Here is a 14,768-nt window from a genome sequence, read left to right as displayed (position 1 = left end):
CTTGACATTATCATTATCACCATAAAGGAGCACTACTGAGTAGCATAGACATCTGAGACAATGTCTGCATAATGCTGTTTCAGGGCAAACAGAACAGGAGGAAGAAACATGACCTCAGTGATAGAGACATTCACTACATTTAGGGGGAGAGGGCACTCTACAAATGAGGAGAAGGAAGGAAATGTATTTTTAATTCAGGCAGAACATTTGCTAGAGCCCTTTGGAAGTTCCAACAGGACAGCATTGTTCTTAAATGCATCCGATACACAAAGACAACAGTTCAATTGCTGCAGATATATATGGACTAGATTACAGGCTACTCCCAGCTGCTGCCAGGGAGGAAAGCATTCCTCTTCTCTCCTATCACATATACTGACAGCAGTACAGATCTACTTTCATCTCATGAAGGTGTCAGATGAATGCTCCTTGGGAGCTGAGTGTGTATCTTTGAAGATAAATCTGCCCTAACCTTAATAATCATTCTACTTATAAAGTAAAATAAAGTGGACTGCACTAAGATGTCTACAGATTAAATGAAATGCACCTGAAAAGTCTTAAAGAATCATAGGAAAATGGTTTAGAAGGTTACCAATTTTGTCTCCCCACCTCCTCTTGACAGATTTATCTATATTGTTTTTAAAAACCTCCAATGACAGACATCCCATATACTCTCAAGACAATCCATTCTAGTATTCAACTTTCCATTTGCAACTCATTCTTTACATCTAAATTTCCCTTGCTCGTTATTTACATCCATTGTTTCTTATTCTTATCATAGCAGACATGTAAAACAGCTTATTCCTTTCCCCTATGGAGGATTTTTTAAAATATATAAACCAACTTGTGACTTTTAATTACCCAATCTTACATTACAATACAACATCGTTTTGCATGTCTCAGAAGATATTCAAAACCACTGCAACAAGAAATAATTTTGATACATAGGATTAATCTAGAATCATTCAAGCTGCTGGATGCATTCCCAACTGATGGTCGTCACAGCAAAATGCAGGAAGATAGTCAAGGACAAAGAAACCCATTTGCTCTTTTATGAGGACAGGAGACAACCCTCAGAGGCTTTCTGGAGTAGAGCTGTCAGTCAACTCAACTTCTGACTTGCCTCATTGTTCTTTTAATTTTCAGACAAGGAGCTGTTGGCAATCAAGCTATCCTGTTTAAGGAAATGTTTCTCATAATCCCTCTCTCCCAATTAAATAGACTTAAAGTAACTCACTTTCCAATAGGTTATGCTTATACACAGTTTAAAAGAAATGAATGCTGCTCGAAGTTATACTAACTTTATTCTTACTCTTGCACCTTGTACACATTATTAGTTACTCAAGGACATTTAAAAGGTATTTTATTTTAATTGTGGCAAAAATCTTACCTATGCTGGTCACATATATTTCAATTAAGACAACAGATAGACTCCTATTATCACATCAAATACAACACTAAAATTCTCAAATGGTGGTGAAAGTTCTGAATAAAACATTTCTTCATGGGAAGTACCTCACCAGGGAACGGCAAAACAATTTCAAGCAAAAGGCAGTTGATCACCATTCCAGACAGGTGCCACAAACAATGACACAGAGTTGAGAGCTAAAACCAAATGGACAGAAAACTTTCTTGTCTCCACATGAGAGATGTGGTTCACAGCTGATATTCAGTACTTCTGGTTCCACTCTTTATCCTAAGCCTCTAAATAAGGCACCATGTAAGAGTATTATTATTAAAGTACATTATTTATTTCCCTAACTTGAAGTATCTGCTTTTTTCTCAGAAAAGACAGTGATGGAAACTAGATACTGATGTAGCTTTAAGGTCCCTTGCACATCTCGCATCCTACCCCTAAACCTATGCAGCCTTTTGTTGCAATGAACCCTGCAAAACTGGCAGATAAAGGGACTCTCTGCTCTATACACTTGGTCCTGTTCTGGACTGGAACATGGCCATCTCCTTCCCTGTTCAACTACAATCCCATTTAAAGGGCAACCTTTCCCTTTCTCTCCCAACCAAGTAAATAATTGATTCACAGTTCTTTAGGCAGCAGCTCTGATTTCATTGTCAAGGGACTGGTTCGCTTTTTTCTGTCTCAAAAAAATTAAATGTTTGGCCATGTTTCAAGAGAAACGCAATCAGACATAAGGTCTGGCAAGAAAATCAATGCTTGGCATTTTAGCTTGCTTAGAGATATGCAGTGCAGAAGAAAGTTGCGGTCTCAAAGAGATTAAAATCTAAATATGAGATTTTACTATGACCACAATGCAAAATCTCGAGACACAGTAAGTGTTTTCAAGTGCATCCTACTAATTAAGAACATGTTATTCCTTGCCAGTTTTGTCAGATGAAGGATTTCAAATGGATTTGCATGAAGGAAAAAGAGCTGTTCCGAGAGTATGTAAGAGAGTATGTAAGAGAGTATGTAAGAGAGTATGTAAGAGAGTATGTAAGAGAGTATGTAAGAGAGTATGTAAGAGAGTATGTAAGAGAGTATGTAAGAGAGTATGTAAGAGAGTATGTAAGAGAGTATGTAAGAGAGTATGTAAGAGAGTATGTAAGAGAGTATGTAAGAGAGTATGTAAGAGAGTATGTAAGAGAGTATGTAAGAGAGTATGTAAGAGAGTATGTAAGAGAGTATGTAAGAGAGTATGTAAGAGAGTATGTAAGAGATCTGGGGGTTTGGGGTGATGGCAAGTTGAGTATGAACCAACAGTGTGCTCTGGCAGCCAAAAGTTCATGAGATAAGCATGTGGGAGTCAACCTTATTACATGCAGATAAAGAGAGTAGGATTTACAGCATATATTAGATCTTATTTACTGAAAAACAGAGACAAGGAAAATACCTGAACACAGACATCTTTTGTCAGTTACTAGTTTTGATTGATAGATATTTTTAAAATGAGATGATGCAATACAATCTGTTTAGAAATAAGGGTGGAAACAAGATTTACACGAGTCCAGTTATAACCATCATCCTTAATCTGTCAATAAGCACCAAGTTGACACGAATGAGAAATCTTGTCGGAATATTTTTCCAAGAAGATACAAATATCATTGTTTAAGACATCTAGGAGAAGTATTTTATTACTTGAGAGTCACACAAAATGGGATCTTTGTCCCACGTGGTCTCTGCCCTGTGCTGCTGCTCTCCCTGCCTTTAATTATTTTACAAGCAGAATTATACAACTTCCTACTTGTAGTTTTGTATAAGAAATAATGCAAACACTTTACTAGATTCCTTATTATGGTTGTATGTGAACTATTAAAGCTTTATCTGCAGGCATTTGCCATTTCAGAGTTGCTCAAAACCACCTTTGAATTAGATATTATTTGCTCAACAGCAAAGATAAGGCCCCAATGAAAAGAATGACAGATTACGTCATGCAGTTGGAACAGAATACCAGACTAATTCCTATTGCTATAAGTCTGACTTAGCAAAGACTGGTTAAATAATTGCAAGCTCAATATAAAATAGTGATGATTATTTGTAATACTTACCTCAATGACTCTTGTTTCAAAATTTTCGTAAGTTTCTGTTGGGAGAAAAATAGGGTATTACATTTCCTTCTACTACTTACCTATCAGCACAGCTCCCTCTAGGTAGCATAATTTAAAAAGGACACAATTTTCATGTAACTGTAATTTATAAATTAATCTCAGCAATAAGTAGAAAAGGTAAGAATAATTTGAACAAAGATATCTAATGTGAACTTTATTAGCTGCTTCCTTTTAAAAATGCCTAAAAGATATCTTTTTATTTGACTCCATTCATTCAATCTCTTTAAGAATAAGGTCAGTGAAAAAACCTAGCGTATAGCTCTTATTTATAACACATAGGGTTTTTTCATTTCTTCAGTAAAATCAACATATGTGAAGAAAACTGGCTTAAAAAAATATAGTTAAAGTTATAAACTTCCCAGAAATTGTAATACTACTCTTATTATAATTACAACACAGCTCCTGTTATAATTAAGAAATGACAACTGTTAAATAGATTCATTATGCTCTAATACGGACCTCAACCTACAACAGCAATCAATATCTCATCTTTTTTAATTACCATACATGCAGGGAAGCAAGATGGAAACAGTCTCCAAAGACTGTCCAATCTAAATAACCTGAGTAGTACAAAGGAAGAAAAGTAATTTTTTTAAATGGTAAAGCAAGATACGCAGATTTAACTGCTTTGTTTGAACATTACACAGAAAGCAAAGCTGATAGAAAAATGGAGACATCCTCAGAATCCGTTGACTATTTTGATCATAAGCTAAGCTATAAGTCCTCTCCTAAATGTGAAACTTTCTTTTGGAAATCACTGCAACTCACCACTTATGCTGAAGTATTTTTGTTAAATTGTATCTGATATTCTTCCTAATTCTTTCCAACTGCAGAAATGCTATGAAAAATAATTGTTCACACCATGTTATGAAAACAATGTTTTGGGTTTTCACTGGCTGGCAGTGTAAACTGCCTTCTTCCCTAAATACTGCTCTAAAACTGTAAGTGAGACCCATATTTCTTATACACTGAGCAAAGGCCATAAATAGTTAAAAAATAAAAAGGTAAATCACCAAATTGGTCACTTCATCATGGCAAAACCATTATCCAATATTGTTCAGAATATTCTGAAACTTGTATTAGACAATGTGTTGGGTTTGCGTGGCAAGGTTTTGGTAGCGGGGGAGGTCTACAGGGGTGGCTTCTGTGAGAAGCTGCTAGAAGCTCCCCCTGTGTCTGATAGAGCCAATGCCAGCCGGCTCCAAGACGGACCCGCCACTGGCCAAGGCCAAGCCAATCAGTGCCTCTGTGATAACATATTTAAGAAGGGGGAAAAAAAACAAGTTAGAGAGAGCTTTTGCAGCTGGAGAGAGGAGTGAGAAGATGTAAGAAACTGTGCAGACACCAAGGTCAGTGAAGAAAGAGGGGCAGGAGGTGCTCCAGACACCGGAGCAGAGATCCCCCTGCAGCCCGTGGTGAAGACCATGGTGAAGCAGGCTGTCCCCTGTAGCCCATGGAGGAAGGATGAGAGGGTGTAGATTCCACCTGCAGCCTGTGGAGGACCCCACGCTGGAGCAGGTGGAGGTACCTGAAGGAGGCTGTGGCCTGTGGGAAGCCCACGCTGGAGCAAGCTCCTGGCAGGACCGGTGGACCCGTGCAGAGGGGAGCCCACGCCAGGGCAGGTTTGCTGGCAGGACTTGTGACCCCGTGGGGGACCCCACGCTGGAGCAGTTTGCTCCTGAGGGTCTGCACCCCATGAGAGGGACTCCATGCTGGAGCAGGGGAATGATGAGAGGAGTCCTCCCCCTGAGGAGGAAGAAGCGGCAGAAACACCGTGAGATGAACTGACTGTAACCCCCACTCCCTGTCCCCCTGTGCCGCTGAGGGGGGGGAAGGTTGAAGCCAGGAGTGAAGTTGAGCCCGGGAAGATGGGAGGGGTGGGGGGAGGTGTTTTAAGAGTTGATTTTATTTTCTCATTCCTCTACTCTGTTTTGCCTAGTAATAAATTAGATGAATTCCCTCTCTAAGTTCGGTCTGTTTTGCTCGTGACGATAACTAGTGAGTGATCTCTCCCTGTCCTTATCTCGACCTATAAGCATTTCATTATGCCTTTTCTCCCCTGTTTAGTGAATAAGGGGAGTGAGAGAGCGGCTCTGGTGGGCACCTGGCCCCCAGCCAGGGTCAACCCACCACAGTCAATCAGTAGGGATTCAAAGAAATTGCAAGTATTTCTTGACACATATTTCTGTGAAATTCCAAAAGGGCAGGGGGATATAAAACAACACAATACATAGCCACTTCAAATAATCAAGAAATCGCATAGCTAGACTTTTTTTTTCTCTTTCAATTTCAGATGCTGCCTGAAAAAATGTCTTTGCAATCACAGACAATTACAGCATCATTTATTTTGTCTAGTAACAGTTAAGGTGTTTTGCACTGTAAAATAAAGATCGCTTCTATGTCACATCTGTGTTCAGCTCTTTTCATCACAGGGGTAATGAAACACTGAACGTAGAGCTCTGCTGAGGTGAACACTACGTATTCATGTCTAAGTGGCAAACATATCCTTTTTACTGCACAGAAAGTTTCTGTTCTGTCATTAAATGGGGACTTCAAAGAGCTAAGATGTTTTTGAAATGTCTTACAACATTGTGAAGGAGGAAAGAGCAAGAATACTGGAGAGCTCTGGGCATGACATGGGCATCTAGATGTACTACCTCCAAAGACAGCAGGTCAAATGAGAGAACATAAAACCATGCAAACAACATCCCAGACAGATCTTATCCATAGGCCTTCACCTTGACACCCGCTGTAAAAAAAGTCAGCAAGCAAATCCCTTAGGCTTGGCTTTCAGCAGTCCCACCAGCATTTCTCAAAATCCACTGTATAGAAGCAGGCAAAAACGCTGCAAATCATGGATACTGCCGAAAAGATCCCATTTTCTCTGAGTTTCTGTTTCAAAACCTGATGACCAGACAAACACCTGAATATAAATTGCAAATATATTTGTTTCCTTTTATGCAGTTGAGAGTAGACTTATAATTGATCTGTATTTTAACACAGATACATTTTCCACAAGGACTATTCTATTATCAGCTTGATTGTAGGAAAAAACCTACTGACTTTGAAAACAATGGACAATGGAGTAAAATGCAACATCTTGGTATAAGAAGCAGAATAGGTTAGAGATCCTTCCAACCTTCTGCTTTTCCAATTTATCTCATGAACAAGAGCATTTCAGTGTAACATAGAGGACTAGTGTTAATTAAAGCATTTAATACTTATTTTATTTGGTATAGTCGCAGTGAGATTCTGGAGAAAGGCTTGGGAGCTGAAAATAGTATAACAGTGAAGAACTGGGGACTCATTCCTCCACTAAACATTGCTTTATCATTTACATATAACCTCCAAGATGATTATAAACATGATCATCTCAGCACAATTTAGATATCTGTTAGTCTACAAGAAGTAGACTTCTAGCTCACAGTAGAGGATAAGAATGCCAACAGGCTCTCTGTTCCCTCTCTGAAGCCTCTTCACTTGCAAAGACCCACCATAAACCCACCATGGGAGAAAAATAATTTTATCTCCAACTGAAAAATAGCGTTCTCTACTCATAGCTAGCACAATAAGTAAACATGTAGTAGAAGAAGATCCCCCTGAAAGAATGAAACATACACTATCACAGTGTGCCCTCAATTTTTATTTTTTTTTTTAACATTTTGGTCAATTCCAATCAAATTTGTCAGATGTTGAAGGCTAACACCACTGAGGTTTCTACAAACTTTCTGTACCTGTTTTCATTGGAAAATATGAATGTTGCTGAAGGGAAGCTGCGGCATATGCTCAACCTCTGTTTGTTACTAGAGAATCTAATACCAAAATACTAGGAAGGGCTGAACTGCAGAATCTCAATCAGAACTCATGCTTGCTTAAACGCCAGGAAGTCAGACACGCCATAATATCAGGACAAAAGGATTCATTATTTTTGGCAGTTTCAGGTCTATTCTTCCTACCACCTTGACAGAGCTTTGCATACAGCCAATGTCCCAGTTCCCCTGCAAAATCATGAATTTTCTGAATAAAAAGATGTTGAAAGAACTTACAGGGACCTGAAAATCCCCACAATTTTTAACAGATTAAAAGGAAACTAGTGTATACTAATCAGAAACTGCTTTTTCTCAAGCATATTTATAGTACAAGCTTTCCTATTTTGACTGTGGTACCCTTTCCTCTTGTTGGCAGAACTTGCTTCCACACAGCCAACTTTAATGCAAGTAATCAACAGCCACAGTATCAGCCAAAACCAAAATCAAGGAAAACACCGGAAGGTAAAATTCATGCATGCATGTTGTTTGCAAGAGCCACTACTTCTTTTAACAGAATAAACTACTTGAAAATACACTTAAATTTTAAAATAACATATTCTTGTGTTCAAAGTACGGAACTAGAACCACAACATTTTCTTGACTTTTTCTAAATTCCACCACTGACTTATGGGGAATTTAGAACAATTCCTTCATTTACCAAATCTTCTATTTTTCAGTTGTAAGGTTCAGTGACAGGCTGCCAAGTCCATTGTCACGTCACTGCCTTCCAAGGAATATTTGCTTTCAAGGTAACAAAATGAAGCACAGGGAAGTGAATATAGGATATCTTTCATTTGTATACTGTAGTATTATGCTGATATTAAAATAAAACAAATTGGTCTCAAAATTGAAGACAACCAAAAAGTACTCAGAGAGGTTGGCAGGCAAGCTTAATTTCACAAGGTAAATCTGAGGGAAACAACGTATCTACAGCAAAAGAAGCCACAAAATCATCTATACCTGCTACAGGAATGAAAAACCTAGGAAGAGAATAGAGAAGTAGTAGATAGCAGCAATGGCATGGATTTCTAAAGCAGAAAGCTGCACAATTGCCAGAGTTACTTCAATCTACACAGACAAAGGCATTAGACCTCTCTAGAAAGACAATGCTCTCACTACCTTATGGCTTGGTTCAAAGAACTTCTGAATTTTTAATTAATGTCTAATAGAATGTAACCAGAAAATATTCACAGACAGAAAGAAATTAATAAACAAAGCACCAGGCAGAGAGAGGAGCAAAGGTCACTGCAAGAAGATTAGACAACAATAGAATTGTGATTCCATGCATGTAATTTCCCATTTACGTTGACTTGCTGCAACATATGTTCCAAAGTCCAAGCTTGCACTGGGACAATATATTCCTGGACAAAGAGAGCTCTGAAAACATGAACAAGCTTAACTGTTAGAATGACTGCAACAAGCCTGAGACAACAGTGGTAAGAAAAAAAAAAAATAATTCAACCGTCTCTTTTAGTTCATCCGACTATAAAGCCTACAGAAAGACAACAATAAACATAAAAGCATCATTAAGTGCTTCACAAGAAAAACTCAGCTGAATATGAATAACAACTCATTTTCATATTTAATTAGTTGAAAAAGTATTAGGCTTCTAAATGATGTTAAACAAAGCTAGTATAGAATTTCTGGTGATCTGAAGAACAGCATTGTAAAAAAGTTAAGGCCACCTCTCCACTCTACGTATAGGACATCTAGTTTCTCTATATTTAACTAGGCAGCAAATAAATACATAAACTTCTCTTAGCTACATTGTCTCTAACCATATTTCATTATTTGAACTAGAAAGAAAGCCTGACTTATCCCACAGGATCCTTTAAGAAACTATAAAAAAAACCATAGCTATATTTCACACTCAAGACAATTGATGTTGAACACGGAAAAGTATTTCCATACTTCAAGACTCCTATAAGAGTCTACAACATAATACAGTACTCTGTAATACAGTATAGCATCGTACAGTCTATAATATAAAACAATAGTCTAACAGTTATATTAAACTAAGAAGTGATTTAACACATTTCACTTGTGTTAATACAACTTGTTCCTTGATTTAATTGCTTTGCTTCATTTATGGGCATATAAGAGAGAAGTACAAAATTGATTTTCAATCACAGGAAAAGTCTGGATCTCACTTTCTCCAAGCCCCTCATCAGAAAAGATAAGTAAAACTAAGGTAGATATTCAGTTTTCTTACCTCCATTAGGACCTGGGTCAGGAGGATCCAGAATGACACCTCCCCAACACTTTCCACTCCATCCTCCCTCTCTTTTAACTTTTATTTTTCTTTTCTTCTCCCATGTATCTCTCTGTTGAACAATTTCGGACTGAATTCTCTCTCGTTCTTCTTTTTTTCGTTGGGTAACTGCCTGGACTCTCCCACTTTGTATCACAGGAGCATTAAGACCAGGCCAGAGGAAACCAGAGCGTCCTTAAAAAGAACAGAGAAAAATTATGTTTTATGCCAAATGAGGACTGAAACTCTGCACACCAGAAAAATGCAATAAAATGGAAGATTCTCACATATTTCAAGTGCGTTTTATGATACAGAATTAATATTTTAAAACCAAGAATAACATTAAACAATCATATCAGGATTTATTTTTTTAAAGACAAAAATATCTCAAGCAGTTCTGACACCAAAGAAATTAACAGCAAGTTGTCAATTTATTAAAATCAAGAAACTCTATACACAAAAAGGACATGTCTTCAGCCCCTTATTTGTGGATCTACCTTCACCAATCTCCTGGCCTTTATTGAGATTCTTCCTTAACTTTTTCTTCCTTCTCTTTCCTCTTCCTTTCTTTACTCCCACACCAGTCTCTGCCAAAGCTCCTTTCCAGAGGTCATCAGCTGTCACTGAAATAAAAAAGCTTTTATAAGTAATATACAAGTACAGCTTATATTGGAAACTGAAGCTGAACAAAAAAAAATGTTAACCCTTTCTTGATCTTTGCTGGGATTTAAACTGTAGGATTACTGTCTTGCTAAGAAGGTGATTTGCTACTATGTGCATATGTATCTGGTGCAGAGATGTGCCTCTACTCCTGATGATTGCAATCAGATAGGCATGCAGCCAGCTGCATGGTTTTTAAAAGGATTTTTCAAAATTTATTTGAAGGCAAACATTCCTAACTAGTAACCAGTGATGTATTAATTCCCAAGTCATTAAAATAAAACCATTCATTAGCAACTCAGAGCAGCAATACCTGTAAGAACTTATACAAGGACAAATATCAATGACAGTCAACTTGAATCACTCCTAAAAATATCCAAGGGTTAGCCTGCTTTAAAAAGCCACAAAACACAAGAAGTTAACCGACAACATAAATCTGCTGCTGTTCTCATATTCTGACAAAATACAAGGTCCCTCTTATTGCCGGTATAAATGCAAAGGAATATTAAGGAGGAAGGAATGTAAGACACTTCAAACAGCCTCATCACAGAGCTCAGGCTTTGGTCAGGCCTCCTTGCTTAGTGGCTGTGTACAAGGCATCCACTGTCTTAAGATGTTTCACCCAACATATGAGAGCACAACTTAGGAAGCACATATTTAGTAGTTCAAACTACTATTTGCCCAACCAATAGAAATATAGGATAACCTCCTAACTTAGACAAAAACAAACTACACCAAAATGAAACTGATGATGCGAATAAGACACCACAGACAATATTTCATCCTGTTAGTCCAGACAAGAAGGCTATCACCATGGAATACACAAATGTCACCATTGTTTTATGTGCAGATGAATGCTATTATGTGTTTCACCCAGTGGCAATGTTATGATGGCAGTTTAAATCTCATCTTCTCTGATTAGAAACTAATTTTATTTACTGTTTATTTAAACTAGACAAAAATGTCAGTAAACATTTTTAACCCTGGGAATTAAAATAACTATGCTGAAATCGTAACTGTTTCCCAACAGCAATTCATGCTTGTTAAATTAATACCTGTGAGAGATCTTGTCCCACAGACTGGCAAACACATTGGAACTGGGGAAGCTCTGCTATGTTGACAACAAGGTGAGGGACAGGAGCTGTGCAGGGTTTCCAGAGCTACTGCGAAGTGCTGAGGTTTATTTTTATATTGAATAAGTTTGTATATGGTGTCAAGAGGCATTTGGACAATGCCCTCGATAACATGCTTTAACTTAGTCAGCCCTGAACTGGTTAGGCAGTTGGACTAGATGACCGTTCTGGGTCCCTTTCAAATGAAATAGTCTATTCTATTATATTCCATTCTATTCCATTCCATTCCAAAGGTAAGACGCCCATCTTTTCAGTCAAAAATCCTTTTCAAAGTGGGATGCACAACTGTGATTCTGTTTTGAGAAGGATAATCCTGAATCAAGTAATCAAAGCCCAGTACATTGGAAAGCAAGCATACAAAGAAGGACACACAATGCTACAAGTCCAGGAAACTACAAAATAGCATTCCCTCAAGATGGGCAAGAGCAGAATGGCATAGAAAGTCACTACATATCCAAATAATATATTGTACGAATAGTACAAGTCAAAATATGTAATACAGATTTCGGCTGTATTACAGACAAGTAGAAATGCCCATGGATTGCACATAACAGCAACATTTATCACACTTCCTATATGCTGTGAGAAAAGAATTGTATTTGCTCCTGGGTAGGCTTTAGTCCCTGCAAAAAAGAAATTTCTATCTGAAATTACTCTCTTTTCTAGGCATTCAAGTGAACCCTAATGTCCAGAGGTTTATGGTTAAAAAAAAAAATCCCACAAACAGTAACTGTATCAAGTGGCTTGAAACCAGTGTCTGAACTGTCAGCCACTAAAAAAATTTCAAGCTGATTACAATAAAATGATGGTAACTGTGTACTAAATGAAAAAAAAAAAAATCTTCAGCTGCACAGAACTCACCAAATCAAAAAACTTCATTGCTGACTCAGCATGTTACTTTCAATAAAAGCACAGGTGTGACAGGTACTAGACTGTTTATAAGTAGCAAATACTACCCTAAGATAACACTGCATTACAGTTCCGTATAGAACAAGACTGATATTAAGTAGGTAATGCATGATGCAGCTTTTCATGTTCTAAAGCGGACTATAGGACTGTTGCATGAGTTGGAAGGTTGATGATCAATCATGTTAAGCTTCTTAGCTTATTCAGAAAGCATTGTATAACTAGCAATTTCTTTTTTTTATGATAATCCTGCTAGCCTAGAAACATGGCATTACAATAAAGGTATTTACATTTTTCTTTGCAAGGTTATTTTTAAGCTAGAACAGTTCCCCAATCTACTGCAGTTTGTGTGGCCTCACAAAAGGTCATAACAACTACAAAGGAAGCTGCAAGAGGGCAGCAACAAACAGTTGAGACAAGAACAGGGAGCTCTTGAGCTTGTAATACACTCAAAACCCACACACACATTTTGAGCTGTATTCTTAGTATCTGTACAACAAGATCACTTAATCGCAACAGAGGAAAGCAGCAGAAGTCACAGAGTAAGGAGGTTTTGTACCAAAGGAGATCAGTCAATGCCAACAGATCCAGCAAAGTGAGGTCAGACTGAGTCAAGTTTTGGCCTCAAGCACCGCACAAATGCTAACAAAATTATAACCAGAGGAAAACGTCACATTTGGTACGAAAGTGCAGTTCATCTAATCAGTCTATAATAATATTATCATGTGTTTGGAAAGCAGTTGAATGAAACACATCAGAAGCCTGGGACCTACAGAGCTGAGTGTTCTTTGTAAGATGGCAGATATGACACTGATTTTAAGACAAAGTGACAGGAATGGAATATGGAGAGGATAGGATGCAGTCAAAAAGATCACAATGGTGAGGACATCGCTTACAACAGACAACACAGCAACAAAGAAAATATATATCTGACCATAAGAAAGGTCAATCTGACTTGGCAGCAAAGCACCAAGATGATTGGAGAGCATATACGTAGGCAGGAGAAAGGTCTTGTAGAGGAGGAAATAACCCCAAACAGAAATGACAATCACTGTACTGCTCTTCAAGTTTGCAGAAATGCTCTGAAATGAAGACAGTACAGCAGGTATGCGGTCTCTTAGTGATTTGTGGCCTCACCTTTATTTTGCCTTTGTAAAATGGGAGACTGCATGCATTCCTCCAGAGCTAAAACAGACCTAGTCATAAAAGCCATCTCACATTTTCAGTCAGTTACTGAAAAGCACATAGCTACTAACTGAAAAAAATAAAAGAAAATGTATCATATAAAAGATTTTATTTTACGGCTTAGAAAAAGATCCACTATTGAATTTTGCTGAAAGCATGCTTTATACAAGCTGATCGCTAACAATTGCCAATACTAAGTTTGTATAATACCACTCCATTTTGCTTAATCTGTATAAAAGATGTTTGCAGTATTTTGAAAAGGATTTGGTTTTGTGTCTTTTTATACTATCCTTGAATTTCAGGAACGAGACAGCCCTAGTGCTCACTTCAGAGGAAGATGAATATTAGACCACACCTCTGTAATGTACAAGTATTAACAAAAAGACTTGCTGTAGACCATATCAGAAAACTGTATCCTAGATCCTGATAAACCAGGATTAAAAGTAGATTTCTTTGCCTCCTACAAGATGAGTTCTCAGCTTGCTTAGAATATAAACTACAAAGACAGACAAATAGCGGGAAGTTGGAAAACTGAAGTAAAAGAAGAAAGGATCAACTTTGTAAAACAGCTAAGTAGGCTCACTTCTTCCACTTAGAAGCAATTTTTCCTTAAGTTTTTTGATGACAAATAGTCTTGTGGTAGCACAGCAGCAGAGATCCAGAGACATTAATATTAATGACATAATTAAAAGATTAATGAACATGTTATAATAAACACGCTTCTTTCAATGTACTGTTGCACAGTAATGCCATTACATCTACACATCTGTATTACCTTAAGGAACTTAGTAAAGTCTTTTCAGTCACTAACATTCTCTTCCAGGTTTAAGCTCGGAATACATACTTTTACTAGTAGATGAATTCTAAAAAGGTATGATATTTCAATCACTTTCCTTCTCCAGATACCAATGGTTTTGGCACCATCGCCAAACAAAAACAGGATTCAGAAAAAATACTTCACACACATGAAACGTGAAAGAGCATCTGCAAATGGAATGTGCTGCCTACGTATTCTGTTACAGATTGCACAATAAATTACACAATGCTGCCTAATGACCACAAGGAGACATGTTCTCTCGGAGGCAGGTCAAAGGCTTAACAATCAACTCCTCTAGGAACCACTCACAAACCTCACTATACTCAAGTGCAGTGGGAATTTCCTTGGTTTTGTCTTCTCTGACAGACACATACTTACCCATCTGCAGGAAAGAGAATGCACTCTTGTCAGATCATTTATATGGCCTCAAAAGCAGCCAAACAAAT

The 14,768-nt window shown here is 37.7% G+C and overlaps 1 protein-coding gene across 1 annotated transcript in view; it reads right to left on the bottom strand.

Moving 5' to 3' along the window:
* The window catches only part of MRPS5 (mitochondrial ribosomal protein S5), a 59,861-nt gene that overhangs the window by 32,223 nt on the left and 12,870 nt on the right, over positions 1–14,768 (bottom strand). Inside the window, exons 3-5 of the mRNA XM_054819961.1 lie at positions 10,119–10,244; positions 9,583–9,816; positions 3,502–3,536 (exon numbers count right to left, since the gene is read on the bottom strand). Of these exons, the coding sequence (XP_054675936.1) occupies positions 3,502–3,536; positions 9,583–9,816; positions 10,119–10,244 (395 nt within the window). The remainder of the gene's footprint in view (positions 1–3,501; positions 3,537–9,582; positions 9,817–10,118; positions 10,245–14,768) is intronic.

Source organism: Grus americana, chromosome 3, assembly GCF_028858705.1.
Source record: "Grus americana isolate bGruAme1 chromosome 3, bGruAme1.mat, whole genome shotgun sequence".
Taxonomy (NCBI): Eukaryota; Metazoa; Chordata; class Aves; order Gruiformes; family Gruidae; genus Grus; species Grus americana.
The sequence above is the reverse complement of the archived record's forward strand: the minus strand, read 5'-3'. Positions and strand labels throughout refer to the sequence as shown.